The 21,795-nt window shown below is 41.4% G+C and overlaps 1 protein-coding gene across 3 annotated transcripts in view; it reads left to right on the top strand.

The window, feature by feature from the left end:
- Positions 1 to 19,328, top strand: part of LOC121876705 — a 95,654-nt gene extending 76,326 nt beyond the window's left edge. For 2 of the 3 annotated variants that reach the window (XM_042382053.1, XM_042382054.1), the window contains exons 5-12: positions 1,435 to 1,655; positions 4,942 to 4,989; positions 8,439 to 8,596; positions 8,721 to 8,849; positions 12,167 to 12,329; positions 12,455 to 12,736; positions 16,373 to 16,555; positions 17,220 to 19,328. In XM_042382053.1, coding sequence (XP_042237987.1) covers positions 1,435 to 1,655; positions 4,942 to 4,989; positions 8,439 to 8,596; positions 8,721 to 8,849; positions 12,167 to 12,329; positions 12,455 to 12,736; positions 16,373 to 16,555; positions 17,220 to 18,028 — 1,993 coding nt within the window. In that variant the 3' untranslated portion in view covers positions 18,029 to 19,328. The remainder of the gene's footprint in view (positions 1 to 1,434; positions 1,656 to 4,941; positions 4,990 to 8,438; positions 8,597 to 8,720; positions 8,850 to 12,166; positions 12,330 to 12,454; positions 12,737 to 16,372; positions 16,556 to 17,219) is intronic. The other variant, XM_042382055.1, reaches the window with a different exon arrangement.
- Positions 19,329 to 21,795: the final 2,467 nt, after the last annotated feature.

Below are 21,795 nucleotides of genomic sequence, written 5' to 3'. Positions count from 1 at the left end.
TTGGTGTCTGTCAGTGTATGTTGGTATATGTTGAGTTACGTTGTATGTTGGTGTCTTGGTGTATGTTGGTGTCTTGGTGTATGTTGGTATCTTAGTGTATGGGGTGTATGTTGGTGTCTTAGTGTATGTTGGTGTCTTGGTGTATGTTGGTGTCTTAGGTATGTTGGTGTCTTTGGTGTATGTTGGTGTCTTAGTGTATGTTGGTGTCTTGGTGTATGTTGGTGTCTTAGTGTATGTTGGTGTCTTGGTGTAGTTGGTGTCTTAGTGTATGTTGGTGTCTTGGTGTATGTTGGTGTCTTGGTGTATGTTGGTGTCTTAGTGTATGTTGGTGTCTTGGTGTATGTTGGTGTCTTGGTGTATGTTGGTGTCTTTGTATGTTGGTCTTAGTGTGTTGGTGTCTTTGTGTGTCTTGGTGTATGTTGGTGTCTTTGGTGTATGTTGGTGTCTTAGTGTATGTTGGTGTCTTGGTGTATGTTGGTGTCTTAGTGTATGTTGGTGTCTCTGGTGTGTATGTTGGTGTCTTGGTGTATGTTGGGTGTCTTTAGTGTATGTTGGTGTCTTGGTGTATGTTGGTGTCTTGGTGTATGTTGGTTCCTTAGTGTATAAGTTGGTGTCTTGGTGTATGTTGGTGTCTTGGGTGTTGGTGTCTTGGTGGTTGTCTTGGTGTATGTTGGTGTCTTAGTGTATGTTGCGTCTTAGTATGTTGGTGTCTGGTGTATGTTAGTGTCTTGTGTGTCTCTAGTGTATGTTGGGTGTCTTGGTAGTGTTGGTGTGTTGGTGTGTATGTTGGTGTCTATGTTGGTGTATGTTGGGTGTCTTGGTGTGTGTATGTTGTCTTAGTGTATGTTGGTGTCTTGGTGTCTTGGTGTGTGTGTACTGTCTTTGGTGTATGTGTTGGTGTCTTAGTGTATGTTGGTGTCTTGGTGCTGTTGGTGTCTTTGGTCTATGTTGGTGTTGGTGTCTGTTGGTGTCTTGGTGTATGTTGGTGTCTTAGTGTATGTTGGTGTCTTGGTGTATGTTGGTGTCTTAGTGTATGTTGGTGTTCTGAATGTATTTGGTGCTTGGTGTCTCTTAGTGTATGTTGGTGTCTTGGGTGTATGTTGGTGTCTTGGTGTCTGTATGTTGGTGTCTTGGTGTATGTTGGTGTCTTAGTGTATGTTGGTGTCTTAGTGTATGTTGGTGTCTTGGTGTATGTTGGTGTCTGGTCTATGTTGGTGTCTTGGTGTATGTTGGTGTCTTGGTGTATGTTGGTGTCTTAGTGTATGTTGGTGTCTTGGTGTATGTTGGTGTCTTAGTGTATGTTGGTGTCTTGGTGTATGTTGGTGTCTTGGTGTCTGTCAGTGTATGTTGGTATATGTTGAGTTACGTTGTATGTTGGTGTTCTATGCTGTTATTGAGCATGATTATTGTTCTGCCGTTCTCCACCACCCACAGACTGCTGCTACTGGGCATATGGCTGTTCTCGGTGCTGTTCTGCGCGATGCCGCTGTTCGGGGCGGGTCAGTACGCGATGCAGTACCCGGGGTCGTGGTGTTTCGTCAACATCCACGTCAACAGCACCTCGCCCATCACCTACCGCATCTACACCAACGTCTTCGGTATCTTCACCATCGCTAACCTACTCGTCATGGTCGTGTGCAACATCATCGTCATCAGTAAGCATTCCATTCTAATTGAACTTCAAAGTCAAACTACACTGATTCATTCCCATAAAGAAAAAATCCCCCCAAAATTCTCTCTAAAAAAATCCCCTGAAAAAATCCCCAAATTATCCTTAAAAACAATTATTACACAATATTTAAAGAGTTGGAATATGATCGTAGTCCCAATTAGGGTCGTTTGCCACATGGTAGTTAATCAATAAAAAATCTAATTCAATTTCAAAGTCAAATTCAAAATAAAAAGTCTCGCCCTTATTATTCAATAAAGATAAATTCTCAAGTACCAATATCGGGGCACACGTATTTCATTGATGACATTCTATTGACAGCATCATCATCACAAGACCACCACAACCATCATCATTATCATCACACCACCACCACAACCATCATCATCATCATCATCATTACCACCACCACCACCACCAGCACTACCACCATCATCATCATCATCATCATCATCATCATCATCATCATCAAGCGTCAAAAGCAACTTCTAATTAAAAAACTTCTCATAATTTTCAAATTCAATGTCTAAAATTATATACATCTAGGAACAACAGTACAGGTATAGGCTCATAGAGAGTCCTTCTTCCTCAACACTCCACTTCTAATTCAACTTCAAAGTCAAATTTAGAATAACAAAAATCTCAGTGCCATCAATAAGTATCTAATTCAACTTCAATATCCAAGTGAGATTAAAAATGCCCACCCAAAAAATTCTAAACTGATAATAAAGATAAAATCCTCAGATACATTTATAATTTCCTTCAACATAGTCATTATCAATAAACTTTAAACTTAACTTGAAAATAAAATAAGAAAAAAAAAGATCATTAAACCTCTTTCGTACATTTTGTTTCGCTTCTTCAGTATTTTGTTAACTCACTCTCGTCTCCTTCCTCATCATGGTAGGCATTAATAAGATTCTAATTCAATTTCAAAGTCTAATTCAGAATCAAACAACTTTTTAACATAAATCAATATAAAAATATGTCATTCTGCAACGTGTGTGTGTGTGTGTGTGTGTGTGTGTGTGTGTGTGTGTGTGTGTGAGACAAAGAACTAGAAAGTGATTAGCTTATAATAAGGTGTAAGACGGTTGTACCACTATTATTATTATCATCATTATTATCATGAACTTTACGAAAATTACCTAAATTCACGACCCACTCATTACTCTCAGAAGGTAAAAGGATCTTGACAGCTCATTCTGGCGCCATATAGTCCAGCATTTCAGTAGGGGGTTCAGCTGACACTAGCAGAAAATGCCACCACTGCCTAATGCTGGATCAGGTGTATGATAAACCATTAATTCCCTTTGTTTTATTCCCAGAAATTCTCCTTGAAAGTGTTGGTCGTTCACAGAAGTACATATATATAAATTCTCACAGAACTGTTTGCAATGTTTCATGGCAACAAGAATTCGGTGATAATTAGGTAAAAGACAAAGGTGGAAAGTGGTGTTTGTTTTACATGTGTTCAAGTTTGTTTTAATAATAACATGAACAATAATAATAATAATAATAATAATAATAATAATAATAATAATAATAATAATAATAATCGTAAATTATTTCAATGTCATCAGAGTAACAATAATACTGAAAAAGTAAACATACTGGGTAAGCGAATCGATAATTTATCTCTGAGGACGACCAAACAGTGTTTATAGTTAGTTTATGTTTGTCTGTCTGTCTGTTTGTCTGTCATCATGGTTGTCTATTTGTATGAATGTCTTTCAGCTATTCAGTTCTCTCTCTCTCTCTCTCTCTCTCTCTCTCTCTCTCTCTCTCCCCCCTCAGAGTGAAATATTAAAAACACTTTCCGGTAGACTGCAGGTTTTTTTGAGTCGTAAATATCACAGAATATCTTTAAAATTTCCATATTATCGACACGTCTCTCTATATTGTGCCAGCCTTAAGACCACACACATTACACAGGGTGCCTCAGAAAAATTGTCTCCCCCCTCTACCTTTAATAGATTGTTCCTGGAAATCTCTTGAGTGAATGACTACACCAGCCCCACTGCCCTTACCTGTTGATGTGGCAGGTCTCCCATGAGTGAGGACAATGTCTCTTTTATTACACAAGCAATCGTGGGGTTTCCATGAAAATTAGTATTGCAGTGTGGATATTTTTTGTTTCTGGGACACTCTGTATGAGGCGCCCCTGGTGAGAAGATGACCAACAAATAAATAAATAATAAATAAATAAATAAATAAATAAATACCACAGTCAAAGTTTAGAGTAAAGTTTGGAAGACGAAGTATAATAATAAATAGATTTCAAGTCCTTTCTCTTGTTCTTGTCTCATTTATTAAGTTTTATGGCGATAGAGGCATAAAGTATCGTCAGGGTTAAACTATTGATATTGAAACAAAGTCGTAATTATGTCAGGGGTGAAATATAGTGAGTAATTCGATTGTTTTGTTCAATACTTTGTCATCGATTGGAATGGTTTTAAATCCTTTGTGTGTGTGTGTGTGTGTGTGTGTGTGTGTGTGTGTGTGTGTGTGTGTGTGTGTATTATATAGTAACCCAAATGTATATACTCTGCTACTTATAGTCAGTCATATATATTCAGCTCGGTATATAGTCAGTCATGTATATAATTATCCATGTATATAGCCAGCCATGTATATATTCCCACCCTTTTCATTGGAGATATAAAAGAAAAATATCTACCTTGCTTACTTTACCTAAGACACATCCAACTGGTTCATTTTAGCTACGTCACAAAATATGGATTCTTAAACATTCGTAGACTGCGATAAATTCCCCCACACCATCGTATTACTTCTACTCCCTGTAAAAATATAAACACTACCAGATAAAAGGTTGCATGTCTCTGTGTCGTAATATCACAACTATTTCCTTCACGTCAGGTGGTGCCTCAGTTGATGTAGACATTATTGCAGTTGTCATGTTATTAACTTGTTGACATAATAGTTTTTCTAACAATAGCTATGTGTTTTAGTTTTAAAAGCCTTAATTTAGAACACGTTTAATGTCACCTCCTGAAGACAATGACTTAACCCCTTGAGTGTACTGTATGTGCTTTATGGCAACTTAGTCCAGGAAGTAACACAGTATGTGACCTCAATGTGTCATCTTACTTAAGACTAAAATAACATAAACACGTCTTACTTACAAAACATATACTGTACTTGAAGTAACATGATACAGTACATCTCACTTAAGGGGTTAATGAGTTAGATATTCTTATGAGCGAAGTTAAGGGGTAATGACTCTAATGGTCCAAATCTTTACCACGCAGTTGTCTTACTGGAGAAAACCCTTTCTCGGAGAACTAACCTTTGTGAAGGTAAGGACCAGTCCGAGTCATCTATGTGTTCTTATGGTGACGTTAAGGGCATGTTGGCTTCTCTCCGCCCTCACCTCTCCCTAACATCAAATATTCAGGGTTTTCATGAGGACCTCAGCGAACAGATATGTAAAGGAGGTTGAAATTGCTTCCTAATCCACATCTTCGTTTAAATGGGAATAGCAATTTGTTTTACTCTGGTCAATCTCAAAAGCACAGTTAAGTTCACTCTCCCTGTACGAGTCGCTGTAGTGTGCGTCCCATCGACTCAATGACCCTCAATACGTATGCCAGAGCGGCTCCTTGATTCCCTCCCTCTTGAACTGCTCGTCGTGAAAATCCTGAATATTAGCTCCTCCCTGTGTCGCTTGTATGCGGCCTCAGCTTGCCTCTGGACAAATGAAAATAGCCAGTGTTTTGGCTACAGGACGACAAACCCCGCTGAGAGTGATACATCGTTTTTCACGATTTGAAATTTGAATTTTTATCCACTGATTTTTGTTTAAGAATAATTGGGCATGGTTTTTCAGCTTTCCTGTTCGTTTGTTTGCTTTATATCCGTGTTTGTTAATCTGGTTTGCGTGTTCTATTTGTTCGTGAATGAATAATTTCATTATTGTGTTTGCTTTTATCTTGTGCTTGCGCTTGCCACTTCCTAGTACTGCCTGTGCCTGTGTATATCCTGCGGTCGGTCTGTCTATTGTCGGTGTTTCCCGCCATTGAGCCGCCAGCACTGGTCTGAATGTGGTCTATCAGCCCTGGAAGCCCATTTCATCAGTTAAATCTTAATTCTTGTGTTAATGACTGTGTGTGTGAGTGTGTGTATGTGTGTGTGTGGAAACAGTATTGATGAAGCTGTGTGCCTGTGATTACATTTTCTGCATATGTGCAGTTTGTATATGCATGTGCCTGCATGTGATTAGATTAAGTTTTTGTATATATGAATGCATCTAGTTTCTATGTATGTATGTATGTATGTATGTATGTATGTTCGTGTTTGTGTTTATTGTATGTGTGCTTGAATGGAATGTGCATTTATGGTATATTTTGTGTGTGTGTGTGTGTGTGTGTGTTATTGTCAGTCTGTTAACCAATGCCACAATTTGTCTCTTGCCAAGCATGTGTGTATATATACTATCGCGTCTGCCACATCTTTACACAGTCCTGTGAGGTTACGACACAAGATTCGTCGAGGCTCTTATATTCGTCCTCACCTGCGACTTAAAGTATATACCACAGGTTGTATATGGTCGACATGAAACAATTGATTAAACAAGAATACCAGGACACAAACTAGCGCTCTCAACGACAAAAAAAGAAGAATTTTAGTAGTGGGTGGAAGAAGGGAGGGGGGGGCGGTGTTTAGAAACACATAGGACACCCTCCAGCATTGATCAGCTGACATATACAGGGAGATGACGCCTGAGCCAATACAAATATACAGTATTATTTACTTGTATATTATAAGTCATGGCAAAGCTTACAGTTCGTCTGATCAGCTGACTGTGAGAGATGGTTGTTATACATGTGTCCCCCTACTGTGTGGTGACGTAATGACAGTGAACAACAGTGAACGATTACTAATTTATTTCTGTTAACCCATGAACGCTGCACCACCTTTCAGCTGAGTCTGTCGCCTGTACCGTAAGCTCTCAACTCTAACTCAGTGACTTTTAAGCTCACGACACTACTCTTGGTGTGTGGTAAGCTCACAACACTACTCTTGGTGTGTGGTAAGCTCACGACACTACTCTTGGTGTGTGGTAAGCTCACAACACTACTATTGGTGTGTGGTAAGCTCACAACACTACTATTGGTGTGTGGTAAGCTCACAACACTACTCTTGGTGTGTGGTAAGCTCACAACACTACTCTTGGTGTGTGGTAAGCTCACAACACTACTCATGGTGTGTGGTAAGCTCACAACACTACTATTGGTGTGTGGTAAGCTCACAACACTACTCTTGGTGTGTGGTAAGCTCACAACACTACTCATGGTGTGTGGTAAGCTCACTCACACACTACTCATGGTGTGTGGTAAGCTCACAACACTACTATTGGTGTGTGGTAAGCTCACAACACTACTCTTGGTGTGTGGTAAGCTCACAACACTACTCATGGTGTGTGGTAAGCTCACAACACTACTCATGGTGTGTGGTAAGCTCACAACACTACTATTGGTGTGTGGTAAGCTCACAACACTACTCTTGGTGTGTGGTAAGCTCACAACAATACTATTGATGTGTGGTAAGCTCACAACAATACTATTGATGTGTGGTAAGCTCACAACAATACTTTTTGGTGTGGCATCTGCTCGCAAAACTATACTTAGTGTGTCATGTGGTCACAACACTCCACTTAGTGTGTCATGTGCTCACAACACTCTGCTCAGTGTGTCTTGTGCTCAGAACACTACACTTAGTGTGTCATGTGCTTTCAACACTACACTTAGTGTATCATGTTGTCACAACACTACACTTAGTGTGTCATGTTGTCACAACACTACACTTTGTGTGTCATGTGCTCACAACACTCTGCTCAGTGTGTCTTGTGCGCAGAACACTACACTTAGTGTGTCATGTGCTTTCAACACTATACTTAGTGTATCATGTTGTCACAACACTACACTTAGTGTGTCATGCGCTAACAACACTACACTTAGCGTGTCATGTTGTCACAACACTACACTTTGTGTGTCATGGGCTCACAACACTACACTTAGTGTGTCATGTTGTCACAACACTACACTTGGTGTGTCATGGGCTCACAACACTACACTTAGTGTGTCATGTTGTCACAACACTACCCTTAGTGTGTCATGGGCTCACAACACTACACTTGGTGTGTCATGTTGTCACAACACTACCTTAAGTGTGTCATGTTGTCACAACACTACCTTAAGTGTGTCATGTTGTCACAACACTACCCTTAGTGTGTCATGTTGTCACAACACTACCCTTAGTGTGTCATGTGCTCACAACACTACACTTAGTGTGTCATGTTGTCACAACACTACACTTAGTGTGTCATGTTGTCACAACACTACCCTTAGTGTGTCATGTTGTCACAACACTACCCTTAGTGTGTCATGTGCTCACAACACTACCTTAAGTGTGTCATGTTGTCACAACACTACCCTTAGTGTTTCATGTGCTCACAACACTACCTTAAGTGTGTCATGTTGTCACAACACTACCCTTAGTGTGTCATGTTGTCACAACACTACCCTTAGTGTGTCATGTGCTCAACACCATACTTAGTGTCATGTTGTCACAACACTACACTTAGTGTGTCATGTTGTCACAACATTACCTTAGTGTGTTGCGTGCTCTGTACAACACTACCAAGTGTGTCATGTTGTCACAACACTACCCTTAGTGTTTCATGTGCTCACAACACTACCTTAAGTGGTTACACAACAGAGAGTGACACAGTGTTCCCTCCACACAGCCACCCTTCTGTGTCTCCGGCTATGTCGTCACAGGTGCTCGGGGACCAGCTTCTGTGCACCTCACCGCACCTACAGACAGAGGGAGCTGGAGATGCAAATGGTCATCGTCCTCCTCGTCATCACCATCGTTCTCCTCATCTCCTGGACGCCACTTGATGTAAGTACTTACTCACTCACTCACCATTGACATAAGTGACTCACTCATAAAATTATCGATGTAAACACGCCCCTCTTCTCCCCCTCCTCTCCTCTAACAAGACTCCTCCTCCTTCCTCCTTCAGATACGACTCTTCCTGAACCAGCTGTGGCCACATAGTACTCGGGCTGAACACATGCAGGACCTGATCGCCGTCCGTCTCACCTCCATTAACCAGATCGTCGACCCCTGGGCCTACATCATCTGCAGGAAGGTGAGTTTTACGGAAGTCGCTCAGGGGAGTTCAGAGGCGTTCACCGTTAATTATGGGCGTTCAAGGGGTGCTTAGAGGCGTTCAGGGGAGTTCAGAGGCGTTCATCGTAAATTGTGGGTGTTCAAGGGGAGTTCAGAGGCGTTCACCGTTAATTTTGGGCGTTCAAGGGGTGCTTAGAGGCATTCAGATGGAGTTCAGGAGTGTTCACACGCGTTCAAGGTAATACATAGGTGTCTGGGGTATTTAGAGGTGTTCAAAAAAGTTCTGGGTATTTCTAGGCGTTTACAACGATCGTAGGCGTTCAAATGACGTTCACAAATGTTCCAAAGATATTCACGAGTTCGTAACGTTCACAGTATTAAAACCGTTCAAGAGAGTACAATGGTGTTCATTATTTATTTAAGATAATTAGTGAACTCATCAGGTTTTTAGGATCTTAATGGTTCATTCTACATATAACAGGTAATTAAGTCTTAAACGCTAATTTCATCTTTACTTAGAGATCATTAGAGAGGGTCAGAAATACGTTCATATTAATGATAACAAATAACAATGAAAAATAATAACAATAACAAATAATAACTGATAATAATAATAATAATAATAATAATAATAATAATAATAATAATAATAATAATATCAACAACAACAACAACAACCATAAAAACAACACAAACAACAAAAACAATAACAGCAACAAGAACAACTATAGTAGATTGATACCTAAACCACAGGTGAAGCACTTTGATATACAGAGTGGGTTTAATGAGAAGTGGGGTGGGTGGGTGAGTGGGGTGGGTGGGTGGGTGGGGGTGGGGTGGGGTGAGTGGGTAGACACTTTAATGGGGTCAAGATGTTCTTCATATACGTTGTTTACCAAACACCTGTGAGTGATCCCAAAACAGTTTATACGGAGGGAGGGAGGAGGTAGGGAGATAAGGAGGGAGGGAGGAGGGAGGGAGGAGGGAGGGGGAGGAGGGGGCTGGGGGGAGTAGAATGGAGAAAGATAGAAGGAGGAAGGAGAGGAGAAATAAATTGGGTGAGGGTGGGGAAGAATGTGGGGGAGAGAGGGGGGGGGGGGAGAGGAAGGAGGGAGGGGGGGGGAGGGAGGGAGAAATAAAGGAACAGGAAAATAATAGAGATAAATGAAAACAAAATCTAAAAACAGAGAGAGAGAGAGAAGAACAACGGGCTGTAACCTTTAAAGGCCTCACCCACCCCACCCTCACACATCCCAATCCTCACCGATTTATTTTTGGAACTCACAGAATAAAGTAGTGGTGGCAGGAGAGAGAGAGAGAGAGAGGGAGTAACACGGGCTGTAACCTTTAAAGGCCTCACCCACCCCACCCTCACTCCCAATCTCACCGATTTATTTTTGAACTCACAGAATAAAGTAGTGGTGGCAGGAGAGAGAGAGGGAGAGAGAGAGAGAGAGAGTTGTGGGTGGAGATAATAACACCTGTATTTTTAATTAGCAGTTTCTAACCCACTGCACCTGACACGACCGCCATACAGGTGTTCAGTAACATAATAATAATAATAATAATAATAATAATAATAATAATAATAATAATAATAATAATAATAATAATAATAATAAGTAACGGTTTATTGAGGAGGTGGCAGTCAAAAGGGGAAAATAAACAGATGATATATGTTACACTACAGATGTTCCTCCTTACCTACAGATGTTCCTCCTACCCTACAGATGTTCCTCCTTATACTACAGATGTTCCTCCTTACCCTACAAATGTTCCTCCTTACCCAACAGATGTTCCTCCTACCCTACAAATGTTCCTCCTTATACTACAGATGTTCCTCCTTACACTACAGATGTTCCTCCTTATACTACAGATGTTCCTCCTTACCCTACAGATGTTCCTCCTTACCCAACAGATGTTCCTCCTTACCCTACAGATGTTCCTCCTTATACTACAGATGTTCCTCCTTATACTACAGATGTTCCTCCTTACCCAACAGATGTTCCTCCTTACCCTACAAATGTTCTCCTTATACTACAGATGTTCCTCCTTACACTACAGATGTTCCTCCTTATACTACAGATGTTCCTCCTACCCACAGATGTTCCTCCTACCCTACAGATGTTCCTCACCTACAGATGTTTCTCCTTACACATGTTCCTCCTACCCTACAGATGTTCCTCCTTATACCAGATGTTCCTCCTACCCTACAGATGTTCCTCCTACCCTACAGATGTTCCTCCCTACCCTACAGATGTTCCTCCTACCCTACAGATGTTCCTCCTCCTTATACTACAGATGTTCCTCCTTACCCTACAGATGTTCCTCCCTACTCCCTACAGATGTTCCTCCTTACCCCACAGATGTTCCTCCACCCTACAGATGTTCCTCCTTACCCTACAGATGTTCCTCCTTACCCTACAGATGTTCCTCCACCCTACAGATGTTCCTCCTTATACTACAGATGTTCCTCCTACCCTACAGATGTTCCTCCTCCTATACTACAGATGTTCCTCCACCCTACAGATGTTCCTCTACCCTACAGATGTTCCTCCTTATACTACGATGTTCCTCCCTACCCTACAGATGTTCCTCTTACCCTACAGATGTCCTCCTACCCTCAGATGTTCCTCCTTATACTACAATGTTCATTCCTACCCTACAGATGTTCCTCCCACCCTACAGATGTTCCTCCTACCCTACAGATGCCTCCTTATACTACAGATGTTCCTCCTTACCCCCAGATGTTCCTCCTTACCCTACAGATGTTCCTCCTTACCCTACAGATGTTCCTCCTCCTTATACTACAGATGTTCCTCTACCCTACAGATGTTCCTCCTTACCCTACAGATGTTCCCTCCTTATACTACAGATGTTCCTCCTTACCCTACAGATGTTCCTCCTTACCCTACAGATGTTCCTCCTACCCTACAGATGTTCCTCCTTATACTACACATGTTCATTCCTTACTCTACAGATGTTCCTCCTTATACTACAGATGTTCCTCCTTACCCTACAAATGTTCCTCCTTACCCTACAAATGTTCCTCCTTATACTACAGATGTTCCTCCTTACCCTACAGATGTTCATTCCTTACCCTACAGATGTTCATTCCTTACCCTACAGATGTTCCTCCTTACCCTACAGATGTTCATTCCTTACCCTACAGATGTTCATTCCTTACCCTACAGATGTTCCTCCTTATACTACAGATGTTCCTCCTTTCACTACAGATGTTCCTCTTTACCCAACAGATACCCTTTAACTTACAGGTGCCCTTTACCCTACAGCTGTTCCTTCATTAACCTACAGCTGTTCCCCCTTACCCTACAGCTGTTCGCCACACGTGCCTGGAAGTGGATGCGGTTCTCACTAATGGGGTCGAGGCTCCTGGGACGTGAGAGCTCGTGTCAGAACCCCGGAGGCGGCTCACACAAGAAGCTGTCCAAGACGATTAAACCCCCAGAGAAAATCCAATACAAGACGCCCTATAAAGGTGTGTGTGTGTGTGTGTGTGTGTGTGTGTGTGTGTGTGTGTGTGTGTGTTTAGTGAGCCCAAACCAACATTACGACACCAATCAAGAGACCAAACTGACACCCTCTTGACCACACTCCTTTTAGGTGCAGGTGAGGGCGACCCAGGTCTCAAGGAAGGTGTGGCGGTGGAGGCAGAAGGTGATGGTAGAGGAGGAGGAGACGCCCTACCACCACCCTCACCCACCAAGGACACTGCCACTACCAACGGGGACCTGAAGCCTAAGATCCCTGCCGCTGTGGCCAAAGAGGTCCTGGAGGCTAAAGAAGGCGACATAGAGGCCAAGATACAGTGTTTGGAGATCTTCAAGGACTCGCCGACTAGTACTGGCTGCAGTGACAATGTTAACTACGGCACGCCCCTACATAGTAAGTCACAAATCTTTTTATTTTCGCCTTTTGTTAAGTATTATCTCTCTTGTTGTCTCTTGGTGGTTTTGTGATTCTCATATTATTCTCCTTTGCCTCTTGATAATATTGCCCATGTCATATCTCTCTAAAATCTCTTGTTGTCTCTTGTATTATTGCATATCTCTATCTCGCTTGTATTCCATTTGTTGTCCATACGTATTCTTTAGTCTCTAGATTCTCACTTAACCACAACTCACCATCCGACTGCCACTTCCGGTTCTGAATTCTCAAAAATTCCTACATTATTATCTGGCGCCTCCCCTCCCTCTACACCCCTATCCACCCACCCTCCGAATCCCCAAGACCTCCTCTTCTCCTAACCAAGTGACAGAAAATGCATCTAGTTACAGTAGTTGTGGGGCAATTTCGACATATTTTACCTCTTAACTTTGTGTCGTAACTTAGAATTAGAGTGGTATGTGCTGTGTGTGTGCGTATGCAGAGACCTGGAGTAGCACGTAAAGATGTGTCCTCACGGGTCACTTCTCCGATTATGCAGAGCGCGGGTGACACTTACGAGGCGTTATAGTTTAATTATTCTTTTATAGGTTCTGCTTTAGCAAACCATGCAGACCTGACCGAGACACGTATGAAATTAGATTAAGAGTGGTATAGAACATTATTGGGACGCGAATAATACGTCTCCCGCGCTCGTGTGTGTGTGTGTGTGTGTGTGTGTGTGAGACAGATGCGGCCATAACACAACACTGATGCAAAAATGTAGGGAATTAAAAGTTAAAAATCACCTGAACAACATTTATCTTCAACTGTTATCTGATAAGGAAGAAGACTGGGGTGAGTGTTGTCTGTCACGCTCGAAGGGGAGGGGGAAGAGGAGAGGGGAGATGGGGGGAGAGAGGGGGAGGGGAGATGGAAGGGTAAGGAGGGAGGGGAGAGGGAGAAATAATAGGATCACGTGAAGATAAGACACCCTAGTTTTACTGCACTGGATGATTAAACACACTAATGCTACCGGGTGGAGTTAGGTGGTTAGGTTATTTCAGAAGTTATGTTAAATTAGCTCAGGTTAAACACAGAGTTTGGTTAGATTAGTTTAAGTTAGATTAGGTTATGGTAGGTTAGGTTACTTTAGGTTAGGTTAGATTAAGTTATTTACGGGTTAAACTTGGTTATTTCAGGTTAGGTTAGGTTAGCTTAGGTTAGGTTAGGTTAGGTTAGGTTAGGTTAGGTTAGGTTAGGTGATCAATACCCATCACCAACAAGACAGCTCATTACTCCCTGGACGCGACACTACCGGGAACAGTCATCACCGAGCCAGCAGTATAGAAGCCACTCTTACGCGGCCATTAACACAACACAGCTGGAGACTCACGGAACCGCTACACAAGCCTTAACTAATGGACGTAAACAGACGAGGAGGTTAAATAGGTCAGTACAATGGTGTGTGTGTTTAATTATAGGAGGTGAGAGCCGCGCCCCAATTAGTGTAATTGTATGTGTGTGTGTATGTGTGTGTGTGTGTGTATGTACGTGTGTATGTGTAATTAATACACGTCATGGTACCTCACCTGTCGGTTCATCATTGTCCAGTGACTTGCTTAACGTGGGGGAGGAGGGAGGAGGAGGGAGGAGGAGGAGGAGGGAGAAGGAGGAGGAGGAGGAGGAGGAGGAGGGAGGGAGGGAGGGAGGGAGGGAGGGAGAGAGAGAGAGAGAGAGATTTACATACAAACACCTGTGTAGGGGGACAATGAAAACACAGGTGTATTGTTACCCGACATAATCCGCTACATATATCACATAATCTGTCCAAAATCTGTGTACTAATTAGAAAAAACAAAAAATCAACCAAGCTAAAATTAACCACAAAAAATAGCTAGTCAACCAAACACGTTTTAAAATATACAAATAAAAACTCAAATGACAAGAAAAAAGATTCAAATTCAACCATCAAATCATTTATGAATGACTGTATACTAACTAACCATGAACAGAGTATAACAAGCACAGTAAACACCTCTCACATACAAACACCTGTTGGTAATAATACACCAGGTCGATATATTGTGTATAAAAAAAAAGGTCGCACAGTAATAAGTTATACAAAAATACATAGAGGCGTATGACTACAGGTGGAAAAAATAAGTCAGATAATATTTAATAGTAAGTGTAAGAGGGAGCGTCAAGCCGCGGATGTGTGGGTCATTATGTGCCGCGGATGTGAGGGTCATTATGTGCCGCGGATGTGAGGGTCATTATGTGCCGCGGATGTGAGGGTCATTATGTGCCGCGGATGTGAGGGTCATTATGTGCCGCGGATGTGTGGGTCATTATGTGCCGCGGATGTGAGGGTCATTATGTGCCAGGAGGTCATTATGTGCATGTGTGGATTATTCATACCCATGGATGGTCTGTTATCTTTGTGGATCATGTGGGTATTATGTGCCGCGGATGTAGGTCATTATGTGCCATGGATGTGTGGGTCATTATGTGCCACATGGATGTGAAGTCGTGTAATGCCCACGCGGATGTGAGGGTCATTATGTGTACTCGCCAGTGCTAACATAAAGTAAAATAAGGCATCGAGACACCCTATAGAATATTTACTAAACATGACTTTTAAGATCGTATTCTCTCTCTCTCTACCACCACCACTACCTCTCTCTCTCTCTCTCTCACCCCTGGCAGGTCAAGTCACCCTAGAGGTCCACCTTCCTTCGCCAGATCTATTAACTACTCTGGGCGCTGTGTTGTGAGGACTACTGTATAAATATTCTACGTAACGACAGTCTACTCCCACGCTCTGACGTCACACCACCTCATAATTTTCGTCCATAATTACATCGTCTGTTTATTCTTTGTGGTCTGACGTCATTACCAACCATTACGCAAAGGTGGAGACTTTTGATCTTGGGAGAGTACACTGAATGATAGACCATATTAGGTTAGGTTAGGTTAGGTTAGGTGAGGTGAGGTTAGGTGAGGTGTGGTGAGGTGAGGTGATGTCGATATGAATTCTGTCATTTATAGTGATGATAAACAGAACAGGTTAGTGGTAATTGGTTTTGGAGGAACTATGTGGTAATGATCTATGCCACTGATCATCACCCACTCCTGACAGCCTTATCAACCTTCACAATTATCGGGAGATGTTTGGTTACTGGTTGGTAAGTGAGCCGCGCCGCCGAGTCACCGTATTCACCGCCATTTTTTTGCAATTGCTTAAGGTTATCGATTTTTTTGTTCAGGTGAAAATTCATTTGACAGTGGTGCCAATTCTTACGTTTACATGTTTCCAACACGTCAAGAGCATTGTAAAATAAACTCTGCCTTTTCTCTTCATGTTAGTGTTATGTTGTAACCCGTGCAGTGATGACAATCCCAGTGTTTACGTCTTAGTACTACTTAAACATTTTTAAAGGGATTTGTATATTTCACAATGCTGATAGCGACATCCGGAAACGCTGGGGATGATGTGCTCTATAGACAATAATAATATACTCGTATATAATAAGGTTTATCTCCTTCCTAACCTGGTGGACGAGATCTGGCAGCGATGGCAATAATTCCTGTCTCTACATCCTGACCAACACCGCAGGAAAATTCTTTACCGAGAGTCTTCCATCTCCTCAACAGGCGAGCCAGGTGTGGAGGCGCTGGCGGTGGTGCCAATTCCAGTGTTTACATGTGAGCAGTACCGGGTACACCACCTGCTGGGGGACCACCTTCACCCTTCAAGACTAAAGCGCATCTCCTCCTCAGCCTCCGCCAGGGCCGCCTCCAGGTCTAGAAAGCCCAAACATACCCTTGACCCGAATGGTGAGAGTAGAACTTATCTTTTACGCCCGGGGTGACTCCACTACGTCACTTACCCAGCACATTTGTCTCTAGGTGTCAGAACAGTTACTTAACAAACATAACTAAAGTCAAGTCTTAGCATAATTTTAATATCATTTATTGACGTTTATGTTTGTACTTTACCTTCAGTTAAACAGTTAACTTCATTATAACACCTTCACTTTTTTTGCGGGGACTAGCCCACCACAGTCAGGTTTTCAACTATCATGTTGGTATTGAAACAATCTTAGTATTTACCAAGATAATTTTCATCCATTGTTACCATTAATCATATAATAATAATAATAATAATAATAATAATAATAATAATAATAATAATAATAATAATATTATTATTTGCTAGCTACTCGTACACTGTGTTGACCAAGGACCATCATGATAACTATACTCTAGAGTACCATGACGTCATGTATTATATATGGACACTAAAACCATCACACTTAAGGGATCAACTTAGGATGATGGTACTGATATTATACCCAATGGACGTGAGGCATTCTTACACATGACTCGGGATTTCCAGGTGTGTGTGTGTGTGTGTGTGTGTGTGTGTGTGTGTGTGTGTGTGTTCAATAGAAAATCATTGTTTTTATTAAAAATTATCGCTATTTACTTTCTCCGCCAGACATCAACTCAGACAGCTGGGTGTCAGCGTTGTCAGTGCTGGGTCGTAGACACTCGTGGTCCTGTCTCCAGGACGCCCCCGAGGCCAAACAATACCGCACCCAGAGTACCCAGACCTTCAAGCCTCAAACCAACCCTCACCAACACGGCCTCTGTCACGAAGGAGATGATGACTTTGCTTCTTGCCACCAACATGATGGCGACAACCTCTCCCACCACCAACAACCCCCCAGAACCCCCTCCCCTCATCACACTCACCACCATCACTACGTTCCGTATTACCAGGAGTTGGTGCACGCTTCTTACCACCAGCACGTAGACGACTCTTGTCATCTGGTGAACGATGATGCCGTTTCTTGCCACCAACCAGACGACCATCACACTCCTTATAACCAGAATGACCACCACAGCCATCATGATAAAGACGGGTTCACTCACCCTGGACAACCTCTCTTCAACGACCAGAGGAACTTGTCATATGACAATGTCTCTCTCTATCACAACCACAAAGACTTGTTAAACAATGAAGCCGCTCTCTGCAATGACAAGAGAAGACTCCTGAGCGATCATATTTTTCCCTACAGTGACCAAAACGATCTTTCTAAGCTAGATAATTATAAATTTAGCAGTGAGGGACACTGCCGTGACCTACATACAGAGTGTCACCTTGGTCACTCAGCAGATTTTGAGGGTAACACAGTGTTTATCGTAGGTAACGGGATCAGCCGCTGGAGAGATGCGGCGGAGGATCCTGGCAACATTAATAACGGGCTACTGAACACAATATACTCAAGAAACAAACCCAAATAAAGGGATTACGAAGACTGTGTTGGAGGTTCCAGTTATGAAGCTGTGAAGCACTACATGTAGCAGGAGTCGAAGCTTCAATTTCGGTAGTGTTGTAATTTATACTGTGTACTGTATATATGAATACTCGAAACAATGAAACTCAACATTAAGTGTAAAAACAATAAAACGGTTTCGAGCAGCGAACTGTACTGTATGTATAGAAGGTGTCAACAGTGAGGCAGTCGCTGAAACGGTGTTTAGGTTAAGCAAAAATAACTTAAATAGCATTAAAACAATCTTAAGTGATCACTGAAGAAGAAAATGCTCGACAAAATATACAACCAATGAAACGGTTATACATCTAAGTGGTGAAACTGACACAAGTGGCCAGTACAATGATCTATGGATAGTTCAAAATACTAATAAGTCTTGGACAGAATCAGTTAATAGACTTGAACAAAAACACTAGTGATAACTTTTATTGGTAGTTGAAAACATAAGTTAACCTTGAAAAGGGATTTAGTACAGACACTTAAAGGAAGAAAGTGAATGTTGTACAAAGTTTCATGACAATCATCAAGTGGACAGTATTACCACTTGTTGGTAGTTAAAGATAAGAGTCAATGTCAGAACATGACACACTTTAACACACACCCAGTACAGTGGTCTGGGAGCTCAAGTGATGTGAATCTTGTTAAAGAACTCGCCAAATAGTCCTTTAGAGAACCACACAACGGTCTCTGGTTAGTTCAAAACTTATGTTTACCTCCAACAGAATGTCAGGAGATGGGCACAATGTGATGCCTCCAGCAACTATTACTCGAGTCATCATCCAGGTTCTACTAAACATTAACTAAGCTAATGATCTATTTCAGTGTTTATTTGATAGTGATTTCCATTCCGACCATAAGAGTGTCTGTTTATCAGTGTGTTAGAGTTAACTGTCATGTAATATATTTAATATGTGTTATAATTCTGTGGACGAGATGTATTATATGTAAACTTTCTGTTCGGAGCAGCACAAACTATAGAGACTAATGGTGTGTGAGAGAGAATTAATACAACGAAGAAACAACGACTCAGTAACATGATGGTTCACATAAAACCTGTCATTGACTACAGACAATCAACATTAACGAGACACAACAACGTCATCAAATATCCAATAATTAATACCTTTAAAGCCTGTATCATCACACGTGTCACATGTCATAACAGTAAATGTGTGTTTTATACTCCAACTTGTGTGTATATGTGGAAGGTGGCGAGTGGACTGAAAGGTCAACTATTTGTACTTACAATAAAGATACGAAAGAGTCAATGTTTTATCTTTATTATACCGAATGTTTACTAGACCGAATGTTTATAATACCGAATGTTTATTACACCGAAAGTTTATTATACCGAATGTTTATAATACTCAATGTTTATTATGGAAACATTTAGTGAAATGTTGAGATCACAAACATCACCCCTGCCTGGCCCACCTATGTACAGCTGACACTGGTAAGTCTCTCTCACCTTATCTCAAGCACGGTCCATCTTCCTGGTATTGGTTAAGCATAGTCAAGCTTGATGATAAGGGAGAATTTAAGATTTTTTTTTATTACTAATGAACAATGTCTAATCCTCAGGTGAAATAAGCTGAGATGTCTAACTAATCTTCAGGTGAAATAAGCTGGGATGTCTGACTCTAATCTTCAGCGAAATAAGCTGGAATGTCTTACTAATCTTCAGGTGAAATAAGCTGGGATGTCTAATCTTCAGGTCAAATAAGCTGGGATGTCTAAAATAATCTTCAAATGAAATAAGCTGGGATGTCTAATCTTCAAGTGAAATAAGCTGGGATGTCTAATCTTCAAGTGAAATAAGCTGGGATGTCTAATCTTCAGGTGATCCAATAATAAAGTGAATACATACATAAATTAACCCCCCACCCAAATCCAGGACAAGTTGCCCGCCACGCGTTGTAATGATTCTGTTAAAACAAGTTTCCTCTCTTTAAACTAAAACTTTTTCATTACGAGAAATTTACATATTCCACCTCCCACCAACACCTACCAGCACTTCCTTCACCACCTCCTAGCACCTCCCAGCACCCCCTAGCACCTCCCAGCACCCCCTAGCACCTCCCAGCACACAAAATGTTTCACTCTAAAATTTTATAAACTTCAGAGAGATTTCTAAAAGTTTGTGTTTTTCTTGTTTTCTTATTTTTACTTATTCATTTTTGTTGTTGTTATTCTTATGTAGGGTTGTAGTTGTAATTGTTTGTTTGTTTGTCGAGCATGGTAAAAGTAGAGATAATTTTTAGATTTTATATCGTAATGGTTGAGTGTGTTTTATTTGGTTGAGTGTGTTTTATTTGGTTGAGTGTGTTTTATTTGGTTGAGTGTGTTTTATTTGGTTGAGTGTGTTTTATTTTTTTTATTTGGTTGAGTGTGTTTTATTTGGTTGAGTGTGTTTTTATTTTAATATTTTCTATCTCTATATATTTACATCTTCATGGTCTTCCTCCTCACCTCTCTTTCCTCTCCTCTTCCTCCCTATACTTTCTGTCCCCCCCACCCCCCCTCCTTCATCCTTCTCCCTTCCCCTCTTGTCTTCTCATCCTTCCTCTCTCTTCTCTCCTTTCTTTCTGCTCCTCACACACACACACACACACACACACAGTTTCCCCAAGTGTTTATAAGTGACGTTTGTTGATATAAGCGATAGTTAGGGCGGTCATTAAGGATAATTCTGGCCACTTTGGTCATCCTAAACGCCTTCACTGGTGAGGTCACGGGGCCAGAGTATATATTATTTCCGGGTATTAAGGGAGAAATGTGACCTTTGGTAAGTCTAGGAATAAGACTTATGGAATGTGACCTTTTATAAGTCTAAAAAATAAGATTTGAGGACAGACTTTAGAAATATGACTTAAATAAGATGTACTAAAAAGCTTGAAATTAAGACTTTGTGTCAAAATCTCAAATTTACCTAAAGAATGAGACCATTAAAAAGACTTTATAAGAGTGTATGCATAAAATAAAAATGTTAAAAGAATTAGACCCTTAAAAGCTTTAAATTAAGCTGAAGAACAAACTGGTCCCAGCTTCTTCCATTAGTAACTAAGACAAAGGTGACCAATTAGTAACCATCAGCTGAGTTAGTCACGAGGTGTAGTGATCACGTGAGTGGGGGGCAGTGGGGGGCTAGCGTGGTGGCCGGAGTGGAAGACTTATTTCTGGGAATGTTGGAAAATTCTTCTCTCAGTCAGTCGGTCAGTCAGTCAATTAGTCTTTCAATGAATCAGTAAACCAAATCAATCAGTCAACCCACCAATCACTCAGTCACTCGGTCAGGAAAGACAGTCACAGCAGTGGACGGAATAGTTTATCTTCACTGAATACTTTGGCTAATCAAGACAGACTCTCTCTCTCTCTCTCTCTCTCTCTCTCCATTGTTCAGCAACGCACTACTGTAGAACGTTGGTGCCGTGACTTCAATGTGTCTATTAATATTCTTACTCGTCTCTACAGTCACGGGGAAAACTAACGTATGAATCTGTAAGAATCTATTTTAAGTGAGCTGGTTGGATACATACAGTACACATCTCTTGAGCCAGGAGAGAGAGAGAGAAGAAGAGCACCTGCACAGCGTTATACCTTAAACACTGTTGTAGAAAGGGGATGTGTGACCTTTCACTTTTTACTATTACTACTACACCTTAACCTGTCACTAAGTAACCTTCCACCTCAAGTAACATTTCCACCTTAAGTAACCTTCCACCTTAAGTAACATTT

This window comes from Homarus americanus, unplaced genomic scaffold (assembly GCF_018991925.1).
Source record: "Homarus americanus isolate GMGI-L3 unplaced genomic scaffold, GMGI_Hamer_2.0 scaffold43872, whole genome shotgun sequence".
NCBI classification, from domain to species: Eukaryota; Metazoa; Arthropoda; class Malacostraca; order Decapoda; family Nephropidae; genus Homarus; species Homarus americanus.
Note: the sequence above shows the minus strand (reverse complement) of the source record. Positions and strands in the feature narration are given on the sequence as shown.